This window comes from Lagopus leucura, unplaced genomic scaffold, assembly GCF_019238085.1.
Source record: "Lagopus leucura isolate 7727_CA_CO unplaced genomic scaffold, USGS_WTPT01 Super-Scaffold_1, whole genome shotgun sequence".
Taxonomy (NCBI): Eukaryota; Metazoa; Chordata; class Aves; order Galliformes; family Phasianidae; genus Lagopus; species Lagopus leucura.
The window spans coordinates 33,854,934-33,881,493 of record NW_024962250.1 but is presented as its reverse complement, the minus strand read 5'-3'; the positions used below and the strand labels follow the sequence as shown (position 1 = coordinate 33,881,493).

The following is a 26,560-nucleotide window of genomic DNA, read 5'->3' as shown; positions in this document are numbered from 1 at the left end:
GGGGGTATTTACTTATACCTAGTGCTACAGAGTTAAATGCACTGTATTAAATGATACAGTGGAAATCACCAAAGTCTTACGCCCACACAATGAGCATTTTTAAACAAAGGAGAGACATACAAGCTTAAGCATTTCTGTGATTTGTTTACTGACATCAGTCCTGAAGCAATAAGTCTCAGAGACACAGTGGGCTGAAATTGCAGCACCATTTAAAATAGCACTTAGCAGGAAAATATAAGACATGTCTTTTCATACAGTTGCAGATAGAGAAATTTGTCTTTTTCTGACCAGAAAATACTAACTTCAAAGTTCTGGAGAAACAAGGAACTACTGAAGTCCAGCTTGAGATTCATTATCAAGGAATATTTTAAACCTCATTCTGGACTTCAACTAACTTCCCTAATAACTTTCAGATTAGATTCATTTTATGCTGATTAACTTCCACTGAGTCATTTCCTTATATTCAAAACTCCATAGGGCACTGCTTCTTGATAAGTGAAGCAAATCTAAGAGCAATGGGCAGAGAAGCACTAATGCTGAGCAACGTACTGGCTGAGCTTGGAAGCGTCATGCCAAAAGAATCATCATACAATCATCATGGAATTGTTTGAGTTGGAAGGAACATTTAAAGGCCATTTACTCCAACCCCCCTGCACTGAACAGGGACACCCACAAGCTCCATCAGAGCCCTGTCCAGCCTGACCTTGGCTGTCCCCAGGGATAGGACCCCCACCACCTGCCTGAGCAACCAGTGACAATGCATCACCACCCTTATTATAAAAATACTTTCCTTATATCCAGTTTAAATCACCCCTCTTTTAATTTGAAACCATTTCCCCTTGTCCTACCAGAACAGACCCTGCTAAAGAGTCTGTCCCCTTTTTTCCTCACAGCCCCTCTTCAGATACCAAAATGCTCTCAGCTCTCCCCAGAGCCTTCTCTTCTCCAGGTTGAAAAGCCCCAACTTTTCCAGCCTGTTCTTACAGGGGAGGTGTTCCATCCCCAGGATCATTTTTGCAGTCCTCCTCCAGACAGGCTCCAACAGGTCCACATCCCTCCTGTACTGAGGACTCCACAACTGTACACAGTATTCCAAATGAGGTCTCACAGTGCAGAGCAGAGGGGCAGGATCCCCTCCCTCACCCTGTTGGCCATGCTTCTTTTCATGCAGCCCAGGATACATTCAGCTTTCCAGGCCGCAAGGGCACACTGCTGACTCACGTCCACCTTGCCATCCACTATTATCCCCAGGTCCTTTTCAGCAGGGCTGTGCTTTAATCTTTCATTCCCCCGGCTGCATTGATAGTGGAAGTTACCACAACCCAGGTGCAAAACTTTGCACTTGGAAACACCCTCCAGCATCCAACAGGAAGGATGAGGAAGGATTTGAAATCTTGCAGTAGGTCAAGCTTTGCAATTGTAGTGCTGGTGCTTTATTTTGCCTTGACATTTCATTTTTGTTACAAACGATAATGCAAAGCATTTCATTTTGCCACTAGCACAGGCAAGCAAAGCAGTTGAGCTCAGAACACAGCCAGCGTCAGCTGAAAATGCACACACCCTACAAACTACATACAACACTCAGTAAACTGAGTGTCAGAGTGACTGCAAATCACCCACGAGAGCTAAATGCTCTATTACCAGCCCAATTTTACTATTTCAATTGCTAAGTCTGTCATGCCTTAATATAAAGCATTAAAATCGTTAAGTATGTTATTGAAAGAGCCTAAAAGACACCAATAAAGTTGTGAGACAGGTGCAAACTGTCAAATTACAGCCCTGCAGGACAGTCACCATTATCATTTTACCAATGGAATCCCCCATTCCTGCTGCAACAAAACTACCAGTGCAGCTGCCACAGCCGCCAAGCTGAGAAGCCCCAGATAATGGGGCCAGAACAGGCACTGATGTTCAGGAGCCAAGGAGGCGAAAAAGCAGACAGAAGGAAAGGGCTGGGATGGGTGAAGTGGGAGAACTGTTCCTCTTGACAAGGGGCATGTTCAGATGAACTGCATAAGGAGTTACATGCAGCTATGAATGAATAAGGAAGTACAGACAAGATCGTATGAAAAAACCCTAAATTATAGGATAAAATATTAAGCTCATGAAAGCAGAGGATCAGAGAGAGAAGAAAATAAGCATCTGCATGATTCCAGTCAGATCATCTATAAATGCTTCAGGCTTTTCACTAGTTTATAACTCCATTCACCGTTCACCATTTACCCAACACACATGCATGTTCCATCGATCACTTCTGTCTCTATAAATTCAAACTTTGGCAGCTCTGAAGGCACCAATTCTGTCCTACCATGTATTTGTGAACACATCTGTTTGAAGTTATCCTGCCTTGTTCTTCCTCCTGGGCATCGTGAACATCTCAGAACACAGAGCAAATCTAATACTGCAATACTGTCTGCACAGAATCACCTAAAGCAGCTCAGGAAGTCATTTCATCTCCTGAGGAGGCTGCCTCTGGAGCTCCAAAACCTCCTGTATTATCCATCAAGTCACTTGGGCTTACAAAAATCAGCCTTTCCTAAGGACAGCATCACATGAAAAAGAACTTTAAGGCAAATGGTCAGCAGGAAGCACTGTGAGTGTTCTTTTGTGCCTTAATTTAGCTTCTGCTATGAAAGAGTAAAGACCTAGAACATCCTTCTCCATTACAATGTATTCACCTCACTAAATTCATTTTTCCCCTTCTTTCACTCTCTCCCTTCCTTCTTATATTTCCTGCCACCCTGGCTGTCACCAGCCTCCCTCCTTGCATTATTCTGCCACCTCCAGCAAAGTTTACCCTGCTCCCACACCTCCCCTATGGCCCAGCCTCCCAAACATCTCCCTGACACTGATGCCTTGCACAATCCCTCCTTGGTCTGAATCATGAACACTTGTCTTCTAAATTGGGGAGCTTCATTTGCCAAGGCAATGATTCTTAGGTGCCCAGTGCTACTTCTTCATCTAGTGAACACAAACTCAGTTTCTCAGCCAATTCCCTTCATGGCTCTCTCAAATCCTCACCACTGGCTTTCCACCACAGATGATCATTCAAAGCTTCGCACGTTTAATTAACCATATTAATCAGCCATATTGCCATCTCAAATCTGCTGACTTCTGAGACTCTTCACACTTCAACCTCTTCACACTTTCAATACTGCTCAACTCAGAAGTGCCAAAATCCAACACTCTACTGTTCCCTTTCTTCTCAACTACTTTGACTTCTTTACTTTCCCTTTTTGCTGAACCACAGCTCTGTGTCCCCAGCTGTCTTCCCCATCAGTCTCACAGTCTTCACAGATGAGCTCTTCATAGCAGGGAACTTGGCTTAATTTACATAGTGCTTTATCAGCATATGGTATGATGCACTATTAGTAATGATACCAGTAATGATATCTCGCTCTTAAACACCCTGCTCTGAGAGCCATTTCTGTCTGCACAAACAAAGCCTACTAAATTCAGTCTTATCTTCTCATTTATCCTCATGTGCAAAAGCTAAACAGGATATACCTAAGCCATACACTATTTAGTTTGTCCTTAATTATAGGCATTATTATGCTGCCACAGCAACTAGGAAAGCTTAAGCTACCCAAAGATGATACAAGATACTACACAATGCTACACACTCTGACTCATCCCCTGTCCCTGCATAGCACTGGGCTATATGCAGGTCACATTTACACACCAGGGACTGCTAGCAACAGCATTCCAGCAGTCACAGCATGGCACCAGCAGGACGAGGCAAGCCCTCCAGTGTCACTCACTCCATCTGCATGAGGGTTTCCTAGAATCATACAATCATTAAAGATGGAAAAGATCTCTAAGATCATCCAGTCCAACTAGATCTATCTACCACCAGTATTTCCTACTAAACATCCACGCATTTCTTGAACACCTCCAGGGGCAGTGACACCACCACCTCCCTGGGCAGCCTGTGCCAGTGCCTGACCACTCTCCTGGAGAGTATGTTTTTCCTAATATCCAACTCGAAACCAAACAGCACGGAAAAGGCATCTGCAAAGGTTTTACACTTCCAGTATCCTGTGGTGGGGCAACGCTCTGCAGTGACCAGGCTGTTCCAGCTCACCAGATTCTGAGGAGAGATTCATTGAGGGGAAAAATGGGATTACATATTTGGCACCCCCTGAAACATCTGGACACTCTGCCCATCAGATTGGTCAGCCACTGTTCCTGACTGGCTTTCAACAATGACTGGATGGTAGTGAGAGGAAGTAGGACACTGTGGGGATTTAATGAAGAAGGGCTGATGCTCCGAGCGGCTGCTGAGCTGCATTAATGTCAGTTGCTTTGCCCCTGGAAGAGCCTCAGAGCTCCCATGATACTGCCACAAGCCCACAAAGAGGAGACAAACCATGCACAGCTCTTTGGCTACCTCTGTCAACAAGGCCAGGAAAAGCCAGGATCCCACCTTCCCAGGTAATTAATTCAAATTTAATTTTCTGACACTTCAACATAGAATTTCTTAGATGTGGATTATCCTTAATGAGGATACAACTGACTCTGCTTCTTCCTCTGACTTGTGATTCACCAAAAATTTACTATAGTTACTAGTAATCATCACAAGCACTTCTGTTGCAACATCACAAACTGGCCTGGCTACTACATTTCAGCACTAAAAGGTCTGGCTCAGGATCCAATGCGTCACACGTTTTCTTCACCTTCTGATGAACTACTACTTACTCAAACCCAGTTATCTACTTAAATTGTCAAAGAGATTTAAATTATGCCAGCTCTGCACAAAGCCAGGATACCAGCACATCCCAGCGTGGTACAGGGCAAAAGTTTACAGCTATTAAATACAGAGAATTGGTGAACTACATTATGTGCTTAGCAGAAATATAATTCTTGCTTTTAGAAGGACAGAGAATGGCAGGATGAAGTGATCTAGCTGGAAACATCTTAAACATAGCAAGTTAAAAAAATAAAAGTATGGGGGTTTTTTTGTTCTTTTTTTCCCCCCCTGTATTAAATTCTGAAAGTACTGACTGACATGGAATAATCAGGTTTAACAGGTTAGCAGTAATATATGCCTCAAGTGTTCCTAATACATCATAATCTTCTTTCACAGAATTTGCATCACTGTCAAACCCAACTACTGATTTTCGGTTGATGCTTTTAACGTGTTTCTATGGTTACTTTCCAAGGTCGCATCACAGACGCCTGAACAGCAGTTCAGACAGACAAAAGGCATTTTGCATCCTTCACTGTATTAAATAATTTATGAAAGTTAAGGCATCCTCGTGGAAAAAAAGAAAAAAAGAGGAATCATAAAAGAATGGTTCTGAGGTTATTTTCTCAGCAACAGTTTGAAGCACAGTAAAATCAATATCTCTTCAAAAGCCTTCAAGAGGAAGACTATTTGACTAATGTTCCACACGGTACAAAACGCTATGGAACACATTCTAAGTTTAGATCTATATGCACAAGCCTACATAAACTGCATGAGTGAATCTTAAAGCAGAAGATGTAGACATCTAATTTGCTACTGCCAGCTTCATCTTTTAAACCAGGCAGCAGCTATTGTCTCCGTAAGAAATCTGAATTTTAAAAATGCAAAAATAAAACTGAAAAAGTGAAGTAAAAACGGTAATGACAGCCTTTATTATTTCCATCATTTTTCATTCAAAGCCACGTAGATTTCATCTGTCCCCGAAACATTACAAATTTTGACTAGCGTAATGAAAGCATGTACACAAAATATCTGAATCCTCTGCCTACCGCTACACTAGATCAGAGTTTATTGGAACTAATTGAAGTGTCTGAAGCTTGGAACAAAAACGCATTAGTCATTTAGTGGTTGTGCTAATACTGCTGTGCCTTTCCTGCAGTTTCATTAGATACAGACTGCTTCAATACCCTAATCATATGCTCAGTCACAGCACAATCAGTACACAGAGTACTGGCAAGCTGTCCCACCATGCCTAGTGCTGATAAGGTGTCTGCTCTATGACTAACCTCAATTATTGACTATATTTTATGGTCAATCTAATGACCAAATGCTTATCAGTGAACCATCAGGTGCCTGTAATAGGATAGTGACCCTTAGTTTATATGTACCATTACTGCTCATTAGTGAATAATTAGATTCTGTAATCCACAACTCACAGGCATTACAATATGATGGAATATCCCGAATCTAGGAAAAGACTATGCTTATTTTAACTCATAAGATGTTCAATTGCATTACTCAGAGATTGTATGTTACGTTTTGCTAAAAAAGCTGCTTGTAAAAAGCATATCGTGTAATGTTTTATGTCATGCCTAAATTGACACAGCTTTCCTAAACATGCAGAAATACGATGAATGGAAAGATAAAGGGTGCGATTCACCATTGTGATTCTCCAGATTTATTAACTTAACTGATTTTAATCTAGTGAAGCCCAGCAACACCGCAAATAATTTAGAGACCTAGAAACCAGGGAGTGCACAGTGAGTGCTGTGTTTGGAAGAGTAATTCATCACTGCTTCAAAGGCAATGGTCTCACAGCAGCAAGTGCAACCCTGTGCCCAAACTAGCCTGAAAAGACACAAAAACAATCCAATATCAAAGAATATTAAAATTTAAGATGCAATACAGCTTGTTTTCTGTTCAATCTTGCTCAGGGTCAGTTGGCTTTATGCACAGTTTCCTCCCAACGGCTTTGATTTCTCTTAGCTACCCCATCACTGCTCAAACCCCACTTTGGATACCTAGGCCAGAAACTCAAAAGAACAAAACTTCAGGTGATGGGTGATGGTACAGGCAGTACTGCCATGACTGTCACCAGCCACCAACAGGCAAAAAAAAAAAAAAAAAAAAGAAAAAAAGAGTAAAATTAAAAAAAAAAAAAATCACAAATTAACAGCAATTGTTTCATTTTCAGGGGGCCCTGATTTCTCTCTCTTGGGAGTGGCATTTTCTTTTTAAACAATTAACCTCTTCCAAGTTCATTCTCCTCCTCCTCACTGTCTTTCTGCCTACTCTCCGATACAACACCTCCACCCTTTCCCAGGTGTCTGGCTAACAAAATCCAACAGCGTATTACAGCTTTCCACCAAAACCAGTCAATATTTACTCAGTCAAAAGCATAAGAGAACTCAGCTCACAGAAGGGTCCTACAGCTTTCTCACATATTTTCCCTTGGTAATTTCAAGTTTGTTCAGGTTGCTTATACAAAAAAAAAAAAAAAAAAAAAGACAACGAAGAACAGTAAAAGGCTTTAGAAGCACATACAAAGTATGCAGTACTACAGCAAGGCATGGCTCAGTCCACACCAATAGGCGAAGCCCACTTGCATTTTTCCTTAAATCTGAGGAATGCCCACTTAAAACTTCACCTGCACTGTAAGGGTCAACTGGGAGCCTCTTCACAGCCAACAGTGCTGATGAGCTGCGCTTTTTACTCCAGCATTCTCATTCTGACAGTGACCTACTGAGAAACTGCATTTTTCGGCTAAATACTCCACAGCCCTTCAGTAACAAGACCATTGAGTAATGTCTGGCAATTTGCTTGTGTGGCACAGTTAATCAAAGCTTCTTCTCCTCTATGACAGATCAGAGTGAGGGAAAAAGGCTTAAAACTATTTAATTTCTTAATACACTTCTGTCTGCTGGTTCTAATATTTGGCTTTGATTTTGAATACTTAGCACTTCCACACTGGACTCTGCATTTCGAGGTAATGAATGTTTTTCTTTTTTCTTTATTTTGAAAAGCAGAGCATAATTAAGCTTAAAGAAATTAAATATGACACTCAAATGAAAAAGAGCTTTGGCTGAATACGTGAACTTGGGCTGCACACACACTTAACAGAATCAATGCACTCACTACAAAGACCATCTTAAAGATATTCATTTTAACCCCATGTACCTCTTACCACCAGGTAAAGACTCTGGGTGCAGCTATTAGGTTTTTTTCTCACATAAGGATATGAATATTGTTTTACTGTGTTCTGAATTTGTAACCTTACAAACTATGACTGTCATTGAGGAATAAACTGGAGTGAAAAACAAACAAGTAAACCAAAAAAGTTGCACAGACTTGACTTCACAGGTACGAGCCAGCCCACAAGCAAGAGTCAAAGGGTGCCATTTCACTGAATAGAGATTCCAGTTTTAATTTGAAAGACATTTATGTGCTGCCAGCAAACCATGCCACAACCCAAAAGCTAATTGTGCTCAGACCTGTACAAACACAGTTAACACTGCTTCATGAAGAACAAGACTGGAAGCCTTTATTCATGATCTACTCTTGCCACTGCTAAGTAAATCACAGACGCAGTTTCCACAAGCAAGCTACAAAGGCTTTGTCTTCTGAAGTAACTAACCCTGCACCCTCATACACTGAAAGTTAATATACATGCATATTTTTGCCTAGCTACTTTATTTCTACGACAAAACAGCCCTCTTCCAAAGGAAAAGGTCCATCCACAGCCACTATTTAAAAAGGACTCCTGTAAAGATGGAAGTACTCAATAGAAAGACAAGAGGGGAATGTTTTGGGGGGGAAAAAAAAAAAAAAAGAAAAAAAGAAAACATTGCTTGTAAAATCTTCAATATATTAACTGTATTTACTTTGGAAGCAAATAAGGCAAAATGTGTTCCAGGCTTACATAACTCAAATAACAGACTGGCCCTGCTATTAAGTTTACAGTTTAAGTGGCTACAGAAAGAAAGATCACAAGGGAATAATCAGAAAATATGATGAATAGGGACTGCAGCATTTGCCAGTGGTGCTTGCTGAGACAGGCTTAGCTGAATGAGAGGTGAAGGACGGAGAAGACACTGCTACTAAGGATTCAAGGCAGAGATGACCTTCTACCAATTGCTCAAAGTTGGTTTGTGCAAAGGGACAAAGACATAGGTATGCAAAGCTTAGATCAATCAATCCTGATCACCATGACTGAAGAAAAACTGTTAGAACTGTTGATTCTAATACTTAACACTTCCAGAATAAGTTACCTATACCCCAGCTTCTGCCAGCACCTGTCTCCCTCTCATCTCTGAAGACTTCCTGCTCTTCCTCCCAAGGGCTATACTTCAGCAACAAGAGGAGGGGACAGCATTGAAAGTTTGATCCATAGGCCCTCACAGCAGGACACATTAGAAGCAAAGGGGGAGCTGTGGGAGACAGAGATTAATGCTGATGGGGATGGATCTGCCTGGCCAGGATTAGGCAACAGTATCCACCTGAGGACTTGCTCAATGAATATATGACTGCCAGGGATCAAATTGGAACTCTCTCTCCTCCTATCTTCATAAGACTGCCCACGAATGCTTGCTTTTAGGGATAAAAAAAAAAAAAAAAACACACCTCTTAAGAGGGGCTCTGAGAAGACTGAGAAATGAAGCTGAAATGCATTTATCAGCAATATAGTTAAAAATAATGAAAATACTAACTTGGGTAACTGCTAAAAGAAACGAGTGCTTTGTAAAAAATTAATAATTTTTTTGTAATAAATTAAAAAAAAAAATTTAAGAAAATCAACCAGCCCTATTATTTGGTTAAAAATAATGACGAGAACTTTGGACAGAGAAAATGCATAGGGAATAAGCAAGGAACTAATGGATTATGAAACATTTTAGCTAGCACATGGCTGCTAAAGCTATAAAACTGATTCAGTGAGGGCAAAAGACAGACTCATGTGAAGCAATTAGGGCCTGATCCAAACACAGTGATGTCATTTTCAGTCTTGTTTCAAGACTGAGGACTTGAAGAATCTTTCAATTAAGCCAGTGACAATCATTAGCAAGGACCTGTCTCTACAATAAAATCAGAACTGTGTTTTGCTGACCAGTGACAGAAGCATCACTGGGAGGAAAAGATTTGGGATCTTTTTTTTCAGATTATTAGGCACTGATTTTCTTTCTCTCAGTTTTAAATGTGTTATTTTCTGGATTCTCCAGTGAAATCATAGAGCTTAATCTACTCCAGTAGGTTAAATCAGGTTGTTCATACCCCCAGTATTACAATAAAAGTTGTTCAACTGGCCACTGTAGATATTATGGAAAGGATTCACCTGTCTTTAGTTAACTAAAAGAAAAAAGTTTGAGCTTTTCCGCTCACTTTCCTCTCCACTCACACCAACTTCAAATAACTATCTTAAAACAAAACACGTTATCCTCTGTCAGCAACATTTCTCTATGTCGACTTTAAACCTGCAGCACAGACCCACAACATGAGCTTCCACACACGACACTTGGCACAGACCTTTCCCTACCTCTTGCATAGAAGCATAGTGGTACACAGATACCTAATGCTTCAGACTCATCATACCACATTCATCTGCCCAAGGGCTATTTTCTGAAGAGCTCTTGCTGACTTCAGATTACAATTTAAAATTCGTTTTTTCAAATGTTGCAAAAAAAAAAAAAAAATTAAGGAAAAAGAAACAATACAATTTTTACAAGAATAAAAAGGATCCTCAGTGCATAAATTTTACTTTAATGTCACTCACAGACATATGTTTTTTTCAACATTGTCTCAAAACATGTTCAGTTTTGAATTTAAAAAGGAGTTTGGAATGCAAGTACAAAGCCCTGAATTTTGTTGCTTGAAATACCATCTGCTTGACAGCGTATTGCATTTAGACAACAGTGCTAATTACAACAAAAGTTTCATAAACAAAACTAACAGTTTATTTTCATTATAAGACCCAAGAACAGGGAAAAAAGAAGATTGTTCTAGCACTATCCTAGTGCTATAAAAGTCTTAAACCGTTTTAACTGTTGCTACCAAGGGGAAAAAAAACGAAAAGAAAAAAAAACCAATTTATATATGCACACATGGCCATGCTGCTGAAAAAAAAAAATCTAAATAAAAGCCTCTTTTAGTTTTGATCCAAGTGTAAAAACTTTGTTATTTTAGCTTCTGCTCCAAGGAAAAACTATTGAAAACCAGATTTGCTACAGGTAGAAATGTCCATTAAGGACTAGATAAAGACTAACAGGCATGTGATCGGGTTTTGGTCAACTAAGGTTCCTGCTCAAGTCTGCCGAGAGAGAAGTGGGATGTCAGTGTCACATCCCTGCTCCCCACTGGCAGTTTAAAGCCACAGATGACCATCTCTACTTCTCAGCAACCAGCACCAAACACTTCACCTTCTACCCATCAAAAAAGTCTCAAGAACATTTCACAACCATTTGGAAATCCACAAGCAGTTACAAAAAACAGAAAGGTGACAAACCTGATGAAGAACGAAGCTGCAGCCGAGGCACCTGCCGAGACCCCAGCTGGAGCCACCAAGCTCTGGGAAGCTGCTGAGCCGCTGGGTCCTGTGGGGTCGGAATTGTTCTGTCCTGAGCTAACCTGAACACTGGGACCATCCCAGACACTTTCTGGTGCTGTTTCTGCCTGAAAAAGAAATAAAAGGAAATATAAGTTAATACTCCTGCTGAATTTCAGGCCATGACAGGGAACAGTTACACGCAGTATCTCCAAAGAGCGTGAGCATGAACACGAAGATGAGCTGAGGAGCGATACAGCTGGACAAGCGTACTACAGAAGGTCCTCCAGAGAAGGTAAAAGCCATGTCTGCAGCAGACAAGCAGAAAAACACAGAGACCTTTTGTGATGGGTAATGCACACTTAAATAGTTTGACAGGCATGAAGAAATGGAAAACGATAAGCAGAACCCTTTTGTTTTAAAGTGTTATTTGGGAGCTGGCAGAGCTGTTTATCTGGTTCAGTTATAACTGTCAGAAATTATTTCTCAGTGGCACATCATCTACAAGACCTATCTGTATGAGAGGAAAAAACCAAAGAGTCACATTTGTAAAAAGTTTCCAGAAGAATAACTCCAGGTACTAAATAAAACAAACAAAAAGTTTGATTTTTTTTAAATGTTTATACAGGCCTGCAATTCTGCATTGTGCAGCTAAGATGGATAAGCATATGGCATTTTTGTCTCCTATAAGCAGTTCCAGTGGAAGAAGAACAAAAGGAGCTGCATCTTCTTCAGCATAACAGATCTGCGACATCTGAGACTGAGTTTGGAGGGAGGTGGTTGTTTTACAGTTTTGCCAAAATGACAGACACTAGCATTGTGAAACTGTGCCATGTCGATATATCCTCCCTAGCAACTAACTCTTTCAGAACCAAGTTCAATTAAGTCCCATAGTCAAACACCCATTGTCAGTTCTGGAAGGACTCCTTTTAGGAAGAACCTGCTCTCTCTGTCTAGGAGTACTGAAGATTTAATTAAAGACGACACCACAATAAATATTTGTCAAAAGAGGTAATTGCTTCACATATGATAATATATGACATTTCTGACATCTGAAATGCTACTTTGACATTTCCAACTAATTAGCTAAAATAAATTCCAGAAAAGGAGACAGTCTTGTAATGAAGCACAAATGCAATTAAGTATTTCCTGGGATGCCACCAAATTTTAAATTTTGTGTTGCTGTAGATCATGTTTTACATCTACAGATATATAAACATGGTAATAGAGCTCTCCCAACTACATACAGACAGTAAACTTTCCCAGACACTGAAAAAAGAGCTGCCCTCATAAGAACTGAAGCAACCCTGCTATTAGGTATCAAACGCAGGAAAACTCTGCCAACCACGCAGTGCTTGGCTGAGTGTCTGGAGGTTCATTTGGACTCATTCCCATAGGTTCTGACTGCTGAATTCCTAGTTCCCAGAGAAGTTAACAAGGAGGAAGTGCATTCAGCTCTTCAGAATGTCTGCACTTCAAAGGCTGACGCTGTTATCGTAACAGGAGAGGTGACGAATGCTTCATCATACAATGCTGCAACAAAAAATGCTTTTGTAGACCACACTTCAGAGATCTGATGCTGAGACAGATGAATATATGAACAAATTAACTTAATCCTAGTTACTTGCGCTGAAAGCCTAACTTGAAGATTTAAATAACCTTTTACAAAAATCCTTCACTTCGTAATACACATGTCCCAGAAGATTAGATTTCTTAGCAGTGCTACAGATCAAGAATGACAAAAAAAATGGTACATCAGTAACACACACACACACACACAGAGAAAATGAAGTCTGTCTACACCAGCCATGAGCTACTGACATTGAACCATCACACATGGACAGCTAAGAAATGAGAACTGGAGAAGGATGAAATCTGCTAACATGGTTAGCTGCTTGAAACTAAATGATGAAGTAAAGAGGACTATAAAGCACTGGATAAAGCAGGTACCTGAGTATGAACAAATTCATAGGGAAAGCATATGGTCTTGACCTATGCCAACCATGGAAAGTATGTGGCACCCAGGGAAAAATATGCAGACTGGGAAAGATCCAAATGTGCTATCTTCTGAGTTACCTGAACTGATGTAAAATGCCACTAATGAGAAGAGCTTACTGAGTGCTCAGAAGTGTATGGATTAGGAAATATACACCAGATGCATAAGAGAATAACCAAAAGAAGAATGCATGACACATCACAGAAACAATCAAATGCCAATGTGGAAAAGGTGGACTTCAGATCTTTGACCTAAGCTGCTGCATCAGCTGTAACACCAAGCTGCCCTGAGTGATTACTTGCACACAGCACCACACTTCACCCTAGGCTTCACCTAATTAAGCAATTTGAGTGATGAAAGTAGAGTTACACAGCAAAGTGATGAAGCAAGGTGGAGCAACACTGGTTCCTGGAGAGAAGGGATGAGAAACTCCAGAGCTGGTATACTGAGGGACTGGCATGCTCAGAGGCCAGCACAAGAGGGAAGGAAACCCCACCAGCAGCCACTCCTAGCATTAGCTTTTGAATATTCCCTTATGTTCTGCCAGGAAGACAACCACAACACACCTTATCACGTGCACTGTCTCAGATTAAAAATTGCAGGGTAAAGCTGAATTCCCAAAATGTATGCATATTTTTTCATTTGCTTTTAACAGGACAACATTAGATAGCAGGATTTTGAAAGAAAGAAATCACATTTAAGCAAAATATTGAAAGAAGAATACTGAAGAAGCAGCATATTTCTAACCTGTAATACTTTAACATATGCATACGTTGAAGATAAAAAACTGTTTTTATCAGAAAACTTTGGAGAATTTTACAAGACAGTATGCCAGATTTACAAGAACTGGCCGGAATCTGTTAACCAGATCAGGTTTTGCTTTTTTGTAAGCATTCATCTTCTGACAGGTCAATTCCCATAAAAGCAATTCACGTTTAACAAAAACATGAGCAACAGATAACACACATGCTTCCTTCGCCACTTTTTCATTTATATGAGAACTTAAAAGCCTACATTTCTAAAAGAGACCAATGACTGTGGACATATCAGGCACCTAACTCAAAACATCCAAATCTAAACTCATTTTTCAGACAGCAGATGGTTTATACTTTTCAAACAACCGTTTCCTAGCCAACATATTTAAGTTGGATCATAGAATCATAGAACAGCCCAGGACACCGATAAATTGCCATTCCCACACTCTTAAAAACTCAAACTACAATTTCTGGGTAAATTTGTCAGTATTTTTTCTCATCTCTTTGCATAAAATTTACACTGAATGAGGACAATGGGAAACCATTAACTCTTGTAGAGGGGGAAAAAGTGAAATAAGACAAACAAGATAAATTCATCAGAAGCCTAGCGCTGAGGACAATCCATACCTTTTTCACGAAGTCTTCAATTACTCAATTAGCATTCTTAAACACTGCAGGAAGACTGATGTTAATTCTTACCAAGAAGCTGTGAAAAAAGCCATACAAGCTCTTCCAAGTTTAGGATTAATTTCAAGGATTGTTTGCACTATGTAACGTGAACGCATTTTCCAGCACAATCATTTTCAGCTCTCCAGGATACAGCTACATCTCCGCTGTTGAGGAGAACAGGGTCAACCTTCCTACAGGCACATCCAGTATCCCTAGTTAAAGCAACGTTTCAGCACAGATAAATAAATCAGGAAAACAAATTAGCTTTCCAAAAGGAAGATGGCTACAGAGTCAAACATTGATGGCCATGTTCTCATTTTGCCCCCCCCCCCCCGGGGTTGGTTGGAGTGGGCTCTAAACCTCTGTGCACCACATGCGCACTGTCTGCATGTTTGGTGGAAATGAGGTAAGGAGCCCATTTGGACCAAACAGGCACAGGCACACACCTGCCCAAGGGGACATGCCCTGAGGCATTTCCAGGCTGCAGTCCCACAAACGTCCTCTTCGATTTAGGTTCCTGAATCATGCCAGTACTTCTGCAAAATGGAATAATCGAGGCTGGCCCGCTTCAGCACAGGGAAACCAGCTAAGAAAAGAGAAGATGGATCATGAGAAAGAAATGAAAACAGAATACCTGAGGACAACAGCTAACCAAGGATGGCTTCAAAGTTTTAGGAGAAACAGCTCCATGGGTACATCCTTCCTTGCAGTCACACACTAAGACTGTTACCGGTTCAAGAAAATCCAGTTCAGGTATGAGGAAATTTTTCAGCCATTCGCCCTGAGGCAGGAAAACTAAACAGAGATTATGGGACTCTCTTGCGCACTCCTGCTTCAGACTGTGTCTTCTATGGATGCTGAATGGTACAACTAAGTGGGCTTTGTTTTTAATTTAAGCATGACAATTATCTTGTGCCTCATTCTCACCTCAGACCCTTCTCTTCTGGGGACTACATATGGAAAATATTTCTCTAAAACAATAGGAGTAACTCTACAAAGTTTTTTTTTTTTTTAAAGCACAGAATTCTGCACAGGGAAAAGACTCCAGCATGTGACTGAAAGGGAACTGTGCTTCTGTTTACTACATTCTCATAAATCACTCAAATCCAAGCGCAGAAATCACAAACTTGTCACTATAAAGAGTTGCTGAATATTTTAGATATCATAGGCCTCCATCCAGAAATTAATGTGTTGAGTTGTTTTTGGTTTTCTTTTCTCTCTCTTTTTTTTTTTAATTTTCTAAGAAAAACGTGGAGGTGATAAAAACCATTAACTCTCTGGAAAACAGCCAATCCTCAAAGGAAGGATTTCCAAAAATGCTCTATAGTGCTGCCTCCCTTTACTTTCTCTCTGAACTCATACAGGGACTGGTGCCAATAAGAGCATAGCAAAGGCAAGAGCTGAGAATGTCACACCAGGTGTTTTGCAGGTCTGAGTGCATCCGTGATGAAAGGGTTTTGGTTTGGGGTCCCAGTGCCCATCCTGAGGATGTGGGAGCAGTGCTGGATGTGCTGCATTTTGGCTGGCAGCATCTACACGTATAACCAAGGTTGACAGGGCCACAGCAAACAACTGCTGCACAGGTTGCTCCCAGTCCAAGTTCCTGAAAGCTCAGGGCGAGGACAGAGAGACACAGAGGTGACCTGACATCCTCACGCTGCAGAGATGCGCTGGGTATGGCAAGGGCATCCCCTGTCCCATCCCCGGTTCCCAGCACACAGGTTCCCTGCTGTGACCAGATGGCAGGAAACATCTGTCCATGTTTAAACAAGTCAGACTTGTCTAAAATCACACTATAGAGAAGCTGGACATAGATTAAATTTCCAGGTACATAGTATGCTGTCAAGTCATTACCATCTAAAGGACAATTACAACCCTAGCAAGCTCTTAACAAGTTTGAAGTACATAGCCAAAAGTTAAGCTGAAATGTTTTCAATTTTCTGAGCATTTCCATTCTCTGGACATTGACCTTTATCCACAGATCCAAAAAAGCCAAGCTAGGTGCTGCCACTTCACCTCTGCAACTTGTGCAAAACATAAGCCTGTTGACAGGCAAGAAGCAAACAAGGGAATATAAAAATCTACATAGAGAAAAATGGATCAATCCTTGGACAGCACTGTGATGGTAAAAGAAAACCAGAAGGCTAAAGGGAACTGCAGAAGAAAGTAATCAGATTCAACATCTAAATGCGAGTATTAAGGACAAACTCACAGAAGTGGGAACGAAGAAAAATTACAGAAACATCACCCCATATCTGGTAAACACCTGTACAATCAAAACTCAATATTATTATCTTTCCAAAAACTAGTCACATAGCGAATGCATTCAGCAGGACTTCACTAATAAACTGCAGTTGAAGCTCTAGCAACATCAATCCTGATACTCTACCAGGACCGTTCTTTTTCCCAAGCTGTTTTTACCCCTTTCTGACTTGCGGGCCAAAAGGCAGAATTTAAGTAGTTGCTTTAACTTGCTATTTTCCACTTTTGACTTACAACATCACAGCAAACTGAACTGTAAGAACTGTTTGATCTAATGATTTCGCAGTCTATTAAGGCTCTTGCTCGTATACGACAAAACAGTATTTCCCCCCCTAAATGTTTTATACCAAAGTTCTATGACCTACTAACTAGAGGAAACATGGCATAAATCTCCACCTGGGTAACGTTTACACTATATGTAATGCCTCCTACCCCCCAAGCATATGCCTCCTATGTGAAATGTCTCCCTCTCAGGTTGACTAGTATGATGTAAAGTTAACCATGTATACATCATCAAATGAAACGTTCTGGACAGACTTTATACTACCTTTTGATAATGTTTCTGTTGGGGCTCATTATAAAATAACTAAGGTAGTTTTACAACCACAGTACACTACTGTAGTTGTTTCATAACCCACAGCTACAAAGTGGTAACAAGAATGCCTAAACCTGTACATTCAGACTTTTATGAGCATTGTGTGTTCAATGTGAATCAAACACAGAGCATAACGTCCCTTCTCTGAAATAGGTTTACAGCTACAAGAGTTGCTAATGCCTGGCTTATTGTTTTATCTTTAAAGATGAGGCAGAAGGGGGAAAAAAAAAAAAAAAACCATTACAGAAAAGTAGAATTAAATAGAAATAGGAAGGCCTGTCAGACAGGAAAACATTGTAGGAGATCCGAAAGCAGAAAGAGGAGAGCCCAATGGGGCTCTTACTTTTTGGTCTATTATCTGAATTACTGTCACACACTGAGGATTTGTATCTTCACTACCAAAAATCACGCAGAGTATGTTTCATGGACTGTCCTCACACTACAAATGAATGGACAGGGATACCCAACATGCTTCCAGTGCTGATGTCTTGTGTGGTGCAAGGATGGAGAAGAAAGTTCCTCTATGGTCAGGGGCTCCTGATCTCACCCTGGCCCATATCTCACATAAACCATGCTCCTCAGTCCCAGAGATTTATTAAACTTGTGGGCAGATCTTGGGCTGTCCTCCTCAGTCTCTGAAGCGTCCATTCTTTCCTTCAGTTTGCCTGTGTTCTCAGGCTAGAAAGAGTGCAGCCCAAGGATCTGAAAGCAAAAAGGTGCTAGGGGGCACCGATGAACCTGCTGCTCCCCTGCTCCCATTCACACTTTTGCAATGATAGCATTCTCTCATTCTGACTCAGCCTTCCACAGCCAAAGCTTCAGTACCCACACAGGTGACCTCACACCTCAGCCATGTGGAACAGCAGTGCAGAAAGAAGCAGCAAGCAATACTTTTTTTTTTTTTTCCCTCCTTCACAGCTCTCTGACCAAACACACAAACGTTACTCTCCTGTTTGTACACATAAAGGCACCACTTGGAAAGCTGGGGGGACATGAAAGGGTCAGGAAGGGCGCAGACTCTGCTACACATACACACTCTCAAAGTCAGGACCTTCCATGTACAATCAGTTTAAAACAGCCAGACTAGAGGAACGGTTTCTTCTAATGCCTCCAGGCAAGCATCAGAAAATGTTGCTTGGAACCATCCCTGCTGACACTGCAATAGTTACAGCTTCCAAAGCCAAAAAAAAAATATTGCTGTTTACTGCTCGGGGTGTTTTAATTTACCACTGTGGTCAAAATTAAAAATGAACTGTTTGTTCGAATGGACAAATATATAGTTGAATCCCTGCTTTTTGTCAGAGGCTGATATGAGCAAGCAAAGGAATTCATTAACAAGCTCATAATAATGCAAATTTCCGTTAGCTTAGGATTTGTTTTCCTACCAGAAGACAAATGCTTTTCCATTAGGACTGAGTTCCACAGGCCAGATGAGTCTCTAGCAACAAAACACAGGACACACACAAATCTCTGAAGCAGAACTTGCAGTGCCTTCCTAAGGCCGCAACAAAATCTCTCAGTGACTTCAGGCAACTCAATCCAAGTTTCACTGCATCTTGCTTTCTCTGTTTTGTAAAACAGAATCATCGTGCTTCCAAGAATTGTATCTCCTTTTTATTACATTATTTTGCAATTATGTTGTGACACTAATTGACATTCAATGTCAGCAAATAAAAGACAAAAGTGGCCAGAGAATGTCATACCTAATTTCTTTTTCAATCATGCTTGAACTGTTTATATATTACACATAACTACTTTAAAGAGAACATCTCTCAGGACTAATTTGCCTGACAGCTACCAAGCACAAGGCACCTATTGACTAGTGCGTCTCACTTGAAGAGATACAAACCCTAGTTACATGAAGTGAAAGCTGGTTCTTCAGTACAACAAAATCTAAAGCATATGGCCTCATCGCCAGCAAGCTTATTAAGCAGCATTAAGTTTCCAAGGGACAGTTCAGACTATGTGATAATTGGTGAAGGACGCCAACCTTTCAAATCAGGGAAGGAGATGTGCAGGTGCTGCTGGTTCTTCCTCATGGCTGTTCACTGCTTACTCTCCCATGCTGAAACTCTGCAACTCAGATGCAGAAACAGCCATGATTCCCTGTAGATGTCCCAAAGGTCTTTCAGGTAGCTAAGCTAAATGCTGCGCCAATGATGAGGAACTCCAGATCTTCCCAAACACGAGTGGGCAAAGAAGGGCAAAGTGAGGTTTGACACACATAATAGTAACCTAAGACACACCTAAACAACGCATACTAAGTAAATTTGCAGATGATACTAAATTAGGAAGAACTGCTGACTCTCTCAAGGGTGGAGGGGCCTTGCAGAGAGATCTTGACAAATTAGAGGGTTAGGCAGTTAGCAATTACAAAAAAAAAACAAAAGTAAATGCTGGATTCTGCACCTGGGCAAGGGTGATGCTGGTTATATTTACAGATTGGAGAACAAGAGCCTATAGGCAACACTGCAGAAAGGGATCTAGGGGTTCTGGCTGGCAGAAGTTCAGTGGGAGTCAACAGTGTTTCCTGGCACCCAAAAGGGTCAGTGATACCCTGGGGTACATCAGACCCAGCACTGCCACTGGATAAGAGGAGAGATTGCCCTACTCTGCCCTGTGCTGTATGGCCTCACCTCGAGCACTGAGTGCATTGTGGCTGCCACAAGATTACAAGGATGTAAAGCTGTTAGAGAGTGTCCAAAGGAGGGCTACAATAAAAGGGGGATCAGGTGGGGGTTAGGGAAAGGCTCTGACCCCGAGGACTGTGGACGTGGAACAGGCTGCCCAGGGCAGTGGTCCTGAGCTGCTGGGAGCTCAGGGAGCATTGGGACACTGCTCTCAGACAGATATGGTTTACATTTGGGGTGGTCCTACATGGAGCCCAGGGTTGGACTTGATTACCCTTGTGGATCCTTTCCAACTCTGGATATTCTATGCACACTGAACTCAGAACTGCCAGTTACAACTCCGGGAATGACGGAATCACCAAGGTTGGAAAAGACCTAAAAGATCATCCAGTGTTTCAAGATGCAATAGCAGCCAAAACCACCAGGTTTTCAGCATCACAAAACAGAGTACTGAGAATAAGAAGGAGTCCATACATTAAGTGAAGTTCCTAGTCCTGCACCTGAAGACAGAGGTAGCAGAGTTAGGGAAATAACAGAGATGAGCAAGCCTTTGTCAGATGGTCAAAAGACAAAGCAGCAGTCTTAGGAGCAGAGATGACATAGGCTGGGACTACTGTTTAGTGAGATGAAGGCTGAAAGACATCTGATTGTGAGCTACAAAGTCAAAGAGGTAGTGAATATACTGAATGAAGAATTACAGTTTGCCCATCCCTGTAATATGAGATACAAGATGGTCAATGAAACTGATGGGGTATAAGTTTATAAGTGATGACAGAGAGTACTTCTTTGCACGGGAGTAATGAACTCTTGCAACCTGCTGGCATTGGGGATTGTGGAGGCAGGGATTGTTAGCAGGGTCAGAGAGGCATTAGATAAATTCTGAGGTGTCTGGCATATAAACAGATACTAAAGGAAACAGAGAGAGATGTGCCCCTGAGACCTCCTCAGCTGCGCATGCTGAGGACTAAGAGTAGACTGCACAAAGAAGCCAGGCTCCCTGAACACCATTAATAACACCATTGCTGGAGACAACCCTTAGGCATGATGTGTTTCAGCTCAGACCCGGAAGGGTATTTCTAACATTCTTACAACTTACATCTATCTTTTCACTGGTTTTTCTTAACTAGTCACTAACTCCCATAGGTCACTAACTCCCCATAAGAATTTCAGAGTCATTCGAAGAGGCTGCTGAGAACAGAAGCAATATCTGCACAGCTATTCTGCAGAGACCAACTAAACTCAGACCATGCTCAAAGCCAGTCATCCTAAGGGGACCCTCTACCCTTCATTTTCCACTAGCTTCCTACAGCAGCTGTAACCACCTTGACCAACATTACCACCCTTTTGAGGAGTGGGAGGTTCTGAATAGCAGATCCATTATCTTTGCCCAACAGTATCAAAAATACAGCAGCAGGCTCCTTTCAGATGCTTCCTCCAAATTAGATACCAGTAAAGAACAAACTTGCCCAATTTTGAGAGATTGCCAGCTGTGCAAACCCAGAGGAATTAACTCATAAGCACTTGAGCACCAAACTAAAATAATAACAGGCCAACTTCGCACAGTGTCAAACCACAACATCAGTTTGTATAATGATTTATATGGACTCACTTCCCTAAAAGTGGTTCATGCCAGACTCTCACAAGTACTGCTTTAAGATTCAAAGCAAACCTCTAATTATTGATCCTTCGTTACACTGGGAAATTACCTCATAGCAGTTTTAAAGTTCTATTTATAAGACCAATAATCTCATCATTGATTATGGTGACTGTATTCTAATTATAAATCCATTATCTCCCCAGCAATGAAATAAAATCAATAATGCACATAAATGGAAAAGAAGGAATTTAAATGCATACGTTAATGTCATTCCAAGTAGCACTATTTTATGCACCATCTCTAACAAAACTGTGTCACATCATTAGCAATAATGTGAAAAATCTTTTTCAATTAACAAAGCCGATTTGATACTATGTTCAGCAAAGTGGCAATCCATTCCATTAAACACACACATATGAAACGCTTGAAACATCTACAAACTCTATCACAAATTTTCTCCCAAATGCTCAAACAGAAACGTAGACGTATTTTATACAGGTGCTCTTTAAAACTCCTGTCAGAAGTGCCTCTTAGGGTCTTTCAGTGATTCCAGTTGCAAGTAACAATGAATGTCAACATCTGCCACATGCTCAGCTGTTCATATCACAAAACAGGAGATGCTCTCACTGTGCAGTGTGATATGGAATCCCACAACCTTGACATGTCATCATTGCAGTATTCAGCCTATAGAGCAAACGTTAAAGTGCGTTCCAAAACATTGTACTGTATTCAGTCTTATTTTATGCAAGTAAGGAGAGTGGGTAATTCACACTGGTATCCAGCCATGTAGCCCAGTTCCTTTGTTCCTTTCATGGGGTATAGAGACCTCTATAAAATATTTTTCCTCCACCTGTCTTCAGCTGACTAAGGTCTGAGCTCATCTGGAATTTATCTGGTTCCTCAGCTTTTCACCTCTGAAACCGAGAGGCATCATTCAGTAGGAGCCCACCCTTAACCAACATAATGCAGAACAATGGCAGCTTCATTAAAGCCCTTCTAAATTAGATATAGTCTTATTCTACTGGATGACATTTCTGAGCTCCAGCCAAAACCTAAGAGCCCTTCTTGTAAGGTGATTTCTAATGTTGGGAGGAGTGGGATAAATGAATCAGATAAAATCAGATAATACACATGGCTTAAATGTACTATGCAAAAGACACTGAAGTGAAATGGACAAACAGAAAAGTCCAAATCAAAGAAACTAATTCAGAGGGGGGAATAGAAAATTTAAACACCTGGGGTAAAAAAAGAGACATTTTTCACTTAAAGTGTAGTTTATGATACATTTTCCAGATCAGAGTCCTATGAACCCCTATTACTTTGAAAAAGACATTGCATAAACTCAAGATGTTTTTGGAGAGTTACTCAGAAGTTACACAAAGAACTTCTGGGAATTTGAAGGCAATTAACCTCAGCAACAGGCCTTGAGATAACCTGAAACCCAACAAAGGTAAAATCTGTAGATTATCAACTGCAAATAATCTCTGAAGTCTGCTTGTTTTAAATCTACCTCCGAGTAGTATAGGTGAAGTCTGGGCCAACATTTTTTATTATTGCTTGTTGACTGCAATTGTCAACAAAGGCCAGTATGGATTTGTTTCCCTCTGAGAGCTGTAATAATAACTGCTTAGCCTGGAGGGGTGAAGGATCAAAAGAACTGTGCTTTCAGGTGGTAATCTGAGCACCAAGAGGGTCTGAGTCCTGAGGATAGTTGCCCTGTCCCACAACTGTAAAACCAACACCATGGCAGAAGCTTCAAATACACAGTATAAAGGGATACAAACCACACCTTCACCTATAAAAATGCTTATTTTCACCTTGGAGCCAATACCCCTTCCACTAACTCTGCCTATTTTTCATGCATCACTCTGATACCTGGAGCTATACTTTAAAAAGTCAGCTTATTTTACCTTCAGCATCCCATACTGGGAACAATCTAAAAAAAAAAAAATAAATAAATAAATAAATAAATAAATTAAAATGACCACAGAGTCCTTAGCAATCAAGAGTGTTAATTAACACATTTCCGTGTGTTTTGTGTGTGTATAATGCTAAATTTCTAACTTGCAGTTTCTTGGCTGCTGAGATAAGGTCAACCTTGCAACTCTAAATGTAAGTGAATGTAAGATATTGCTGATGGTGTTGTCCTCTCACATCTCCCTCCACACAGGAACTGTAAATTTAGGTCAATATGAGAGAGCTTTTAGTAACTTGGATCAAAAGGTTTCCTTTTATTGTTCGGACTTGGTAAAAAAAAAAAGTGACCAACTCTAGCTTTCTTTGCTCCTCTCGTTCCTTGACATACCTCCTCTGAAGAACCTCTTTAGCACCTCTAAAGTTAAAGAGAATACATTAAAGTCTCTATGCAATCTCAGCCCCACTACTAGTCTGAGGTTTGCTGTTGCTTTCTGCAGATTCAAGTTGTTATCCATCTTGTCTGAGAAACATCCCAAAGCTCAAAGTCATCCAAATGTCTTATAGACAAGATTTATGGTCAAAGCACTGTATTTTAATTGTTTCGTTACAAAATAAATTTCACACACAGTATTAATAAAAGGTCACCAAGAAAGCTATCAAGAAAGATTTTAAAAATCCATTTGGTATGGCATTTATCAATGTAAAAAAGTAACTGCTGAAAAGTAAATCTTCTCATCATACTGTTTTCCTTAGTCAGTTTCTATTACATCTTCTAAGCAAAATGTAAGTCATCTTTGCTTTAAACAAAGGAAAAGGATTTCAGAAAAGTCAAGGGCTGAGCAACCCTCAAACGAATCCATCTGGTTCACATTAGAAATATGTCGTCTTCTTATCCGAAGGACTCCAGGAAAGTTTAAAGTCTGACTAAAATAGCTTTCAGAATCTTTTCAAATAATAAAAATTAACAGAACTCTTCAACTTAGGAAGACATGCACCCATTCACACCCATGCCCACTTTTTAACCCCACAGTTAAAGAACCTCACTCTATCTAGACATAAATATAGCTTTGAACTTGTGAATACTTTCAAGGACACACACTGGACTACTGATAAATTCACAATTTTATACACCTATGCCTTAAAGTCTTTTTAAATCATTCACTTCTCCAGATTTCCTAGTTTCCTAATCGAGTAGGTTTCTTCTTAAATACATTTCTAAAGCAAGTTAGATACAAGTAAACATGCAATGAAGTCGCAGTACTTTGCCTTATAACCAGCTCCATTCATGAATATTCAAATTAGAAATGAAGTGTGGCAAAGATTTCATTTTGCATAAGATGAAAGAAAAAGCAATTTGCAAAACAAGCTCTATTTCACCGTGATGTTTTTACACTGCATGGCTAACATTACCACTTTTATTCAGCACATAATGCTGCATACTAATAACAGTCAATTCAAAGCATGCAGTTGAACCTCTTTTTCCCACAGTAAGTAATATATGCAGGCATTTCTAATCGGGGTACAATGTATTTTTAGTAGTTATCATTTTCTCCATCTCAGGCAGGATCTCAGTTCTAGGAAGACTAAATCCCCCCTTCCTTCTCTATGTTAAGCAGTGTGGTACCAATGCTAAGCACTGCTTACATGCTTTTTCATTTGAGTAGTAACCTTGCATTCATTTGTCATGTTTAGAATTAAAAACATCAATATAAAACTATGTACTAATTACAATTGTCAGTCATCCACTGCAAATCAGCTGTCTTACATGGAGTTATGTCAGCTCCCTCCCCTCCACAGTGTTCACTGCCTGGTCAAACTACTTATCACTGCTACTGGTGATTATTTTGTGTAATTTTTCACAACAGGCCACTTGGGTAAAGCCACTGATTACATCTTCACCTCTTGCACTCTTATTGCAATCCTCATCCTCCCCTCCCTGGACCCTCCTCCAGATCCTTAATTACTGTTCCTTTTCACAGCACCTGAAGACCACTGTTATTATTTCAGTTTGAGCAGCACTTGCACTATGCTTTGAAGATACATTCATGTTCAAAAAAATTTATAATCTATATAATGGATTTTCACACTTGAACTCCAAACATTTATTAAAAATTTACGATGTACTGCACTTCTGACCCCAAACATTCAGCTCAGAAGTGTTTTCATAAATGTAAGTGACATTACAAGGTAATACATGCAAGTTTGGGGAAGGAGATGAGAAGAGCAGAAATCAAATAATCTTTTTATCTCTGCAGACAATTGCAGTACTACCACTGTTAAAACTGACAATAATAAAAGTAAAAGAATATATATATATGGAACCTGGAGAACAGTTTGTAGATACAAGGTCTCCTAAAGTTTGGCAGCCATGTGTAGTTAAACATTTTCAAGGCACCCACCTGGGTTCTGGCTCCAGCAGAAAGCAACAGACATCTTCAACAGTTGAGGTGAGCAAAGATAGATGTCTAAGATGAGCCAGGACAGACAACCAACATGAGAGGAACAAAGCACTTCTTAGAGGTGCCTGGTACTCTCCCACTGCTATAAAGGAAGGCTCTGTAATTAGCTTAGAATAAACACCTGTCTTTCTGGCAGTTGAAAACAGTTGAGATGAATCCCAGCCTTCATCTGCATCTGTCATCCAGTCTTTAGAAAATGAATTAAGCTCACTTCAAGTGTGGCACTGAGTTATATCACTGAGATGTAAAGCACTTAGAAAACAGTTTCCTAGCAAGGAGTGCAGCACTGTTGCAAGAAAAACCCTCCATGGAGGGGGGCTGGAGGGAAAAGGGAAAACTGCAGGTTCCAAGTGAATCAGGGGCATTTGCAGAGTAGTCAAAATAACATCACAAGTAAGAGCGTGAAGTCCTCAGGGCAGGAGCTGTCTTTTCTTCTTCATTTATGCAGTATCATGAGGGCT

At 40.5% G+C, this 26,560-nt stretch overlaps 1 protein-coding gene across 1 annotated transcript in view; it reads right to left on the bottom strand.

Annotated features, from left to right (window-relative positions):
• Window positions 1-26,560, bottom strand: part of KIF26A (kinesin family member 26A) — a gene marked incomplete at its 5' end in the record, with an annotated part of 96,995 nt that overhangs the window by 37,021 nt on the left and 33,414 nt on the right. Inside the window, one exon of the mRNA XM_042869554.1 lies at window positions 11,181-11,347. Coding sequence (XP_042725488.1) covers window positions 11,181-11,347 — 167 coding nt within the window. The remainder of the gene's footprint in view (window positions 1-11,180; window positions 11,348-26,560) is intronic.